At 42.4% G+C, this 2,500-nt stretch overlaps 1 protein-coding gene across 1 annotated transcript in view; it reads left to right on the top strand.

Annotated features, from left to right (window-relative positions):
- The window catches only part of LOC143290242 (atrial natriuretic peptide receptor 2-like), a 54,789-nt gene that overhangs the window by 45,202 nt on the left and 7,087 nt on the right, over window positions 1-2,500 (top strand). The window contains exon 19 of the mRNA XM_076599581.1: window positions 963-1,031. Coding sequence (XP_076455696.1) covers window positions 963-1,031 — 69 coding nt within the window. The remainder of the gene's footprint in view (window positions 1-962; window positions 1,032-2,500) is intronic.

Here is a 2,500-nt window from a genome sequence, read left to right as displayed (position 1 = left end):
TTGTATAATCTCTGGCTGGCTGTCTGGCTGTCTGTCTGTCCGTCTGCTTGTATGATCTGCGGCTGTCGGGCTGTACGCGCCTCTCCTCCTGTCTGTTTGTATCCATTTGGCTGGCTTCTGCTTGTATCTGTGTTCGCTTGTCTGCACTGTTCGGTATGTTTGTCTCGCTCGCTCAGCTGTCGTTCCCTCTCAACCCCTCCACCCCTCTTTTTTCTGTCTCTCCCTCTCTCTTGTCATTGTTGGTACCAGTAGTCGTAGTGTAGTCCCTTTCTTCCCCTTTCTCCCAAGTTAGACTAGAAAATCAAACTTAGCATCTAGTCATTCAGATGAGACGATAGAGCGTGATCCCGCGTCCAGCACGCGCTTGGCGCATTGAAAAAGAACCCATGGCAACGAGAGTATCGTCCTCTGGAAAAAAAAATTATGTCGAATAATTCCACTATAATAGGTACGCAAATATATATGTGTGAAATGTTCCATATCTGTCTGAGTGTGCATGTGTGCGTGCCTGAAATCTGATTGAAAGACACAGGAAACGAATGATGAGCGCCCAGTGGCAGCCGTCAGTCGGCAGCCTGTTGTGCAAATGACCCCGTGTTTTTTAAGCGCTTATAGCGTGGTCTCCGACCGAGGATAGGCGCTATATAAGTATCCATATCAATCAATCAATATGCATGCACTCAAGAGCTTGGGTTATGCTGTTGGTCAGGCATCTGCCTGGCAGATGTGGTGTAGCGTATATGGATTCGTCCGAACTCAGTGACACCTTCTTGAAAAACTGAAACTGAAGCTGCAGTAGTATTAGTAATGCAGAGTGACGCTGGCCCCTCCCGTAGCAGGGAGCTCGGAGAGTTTACAAAAAAAAGAAGTTATATATACATAAACATACTTATTTCTAGTTCACTGTCGGATATGTATCGGTGAGTTCCCATTGTATGAACTGCTGTGACACCTCTGTTCAGGTCATGGAGATCATCAACGCGCTGTATGCATATTTCGACCAGGCCATTGACAATTTCAATGTGTACAAGGTTAGTTCACGCTTCTCTCTCTCTCTCTCTCTCTCTCTCTCTCTCTCTCTCTCTCTCTCTCTCTCTCTCTCTCTCTCTCTGTCTGTCTATTAGTGATAGAGACAGATATTCATGCTACAGATCATTCAAAGTTATATTTGAAAAAGAAAAATACATAACAAATGCTGATGAATATTGTTTCAGAGTGGCGTTGTCTCAGGCCAGATTTAATGTGCTTCCTTTAAATAACAATGTTAATAGGTACACTGAAAATGATGTTTTAAAGCATTGTCCTTTTTGCCAAGGTGAACTAGAAGATGAATACCATTTGTTGTTTGTTTGTTCTGTATATGATTTACGGACAAAATTTCTTCAAGACTGTTTAAACATGTCTCTTAGTTCACTTATCCGATCAAACAAGCAAAGACATTTCCATGTATCAAAATGTGTTTTCCATGCGATCAAAAGGAGAAATCATGTACTCAGACCTAATTAAGTAGAATTAATGTCAAGTCCATGAACATTATGATATTGTGTCATCTATTCAAGTGTTATAATACCCCTTCCCATGCCCACCCCCAGTCCCCTGGTTTTGAATTGTGGTCCATGGCCAAAGTTCAATTAAAACAATTCCATTCGTTCGTTCTCTCTGTCTGTCTCTGTCTGTCTGTCTGTCTTTCTCTCCCATTGTGCTCACCACATTGCTTTCCCATTCAAGCACATTTCTTTGTTTGCTTCTACATTTTTGGAACATGCTTTTTTTTCTGATAAAATTTAAGTGTTGTCATTTGTCTTTTTTTCGATTGTTCCGGTGTATTTTCTTTCCGGGACCAGATGCTGTAAAACATGTACAGCGTACATAAATGTAAAATCCTGCATGAAAAAAGACAGCTGGGAACAAATTGTAGGTCCAAGGCCCAATGAAAGAGGCCAGTCTGCCTGCCTTTTCCACACTGGTATTTCTGTCATCCTGTAAAGCAAGCGACGAATGTCTTCACAGCTCCGCAGTTCGAAATATATGAACGGACCAGATATGGTAACCAGCAAAACGCAACTAAAGCACGAATGAAGTTGGACAACATCCGAAATGCAAAAAGAAAGTTCAAGAAAAAGATGAAGGCTGCTTCAGAATTTGAGAAGCAGGGCCTACAGAAACTTTGGAAGGAACTGAAAGCAAAGCACAGTGCCCTCAGTAAAGCAGAATGAGCAAGGAGAAAAATGAGAAAAATGAAAAGGACACAAGACAGTTTCTTCCGAGACTCCTTTCAGTTCGCCTGGAAACTGTTCGAGCAGCCCAAATCAAGGACACTCACAGTGGACAAAAACACTTGAACAGCATCTCGGGAAAACGTATTACGATCAGCAAAATAAGAAACCACTAGATCTCAAGGGTTTAGTTCATCCTAGGAAACCAGAGAAGAAGTTCAGCTATAAACCACCAACCCAGTACAGAAAGGGCCAAACGGAATACCGTGCCTGCTGTACAAGAA

Source organism: Babylonia areolata, chromosome 15, assembly GCF_041734735.1.
Source record: "Babylonia areolata isolate BAREFJ2019XMU chromosome 15, ASM4173473v1, whole genome shotgun sequence".
In the NCBI taxonomy this organism is placed as follows: Eukaryota; Metazoa; Mollusca; class Gastropoda; order Neogastropoda; family Buccinidae; genus Babylonia; species Babylonia areolata.
This window is presented reverse-complemented; position numbering and strand designations above follow the sequence as displayed.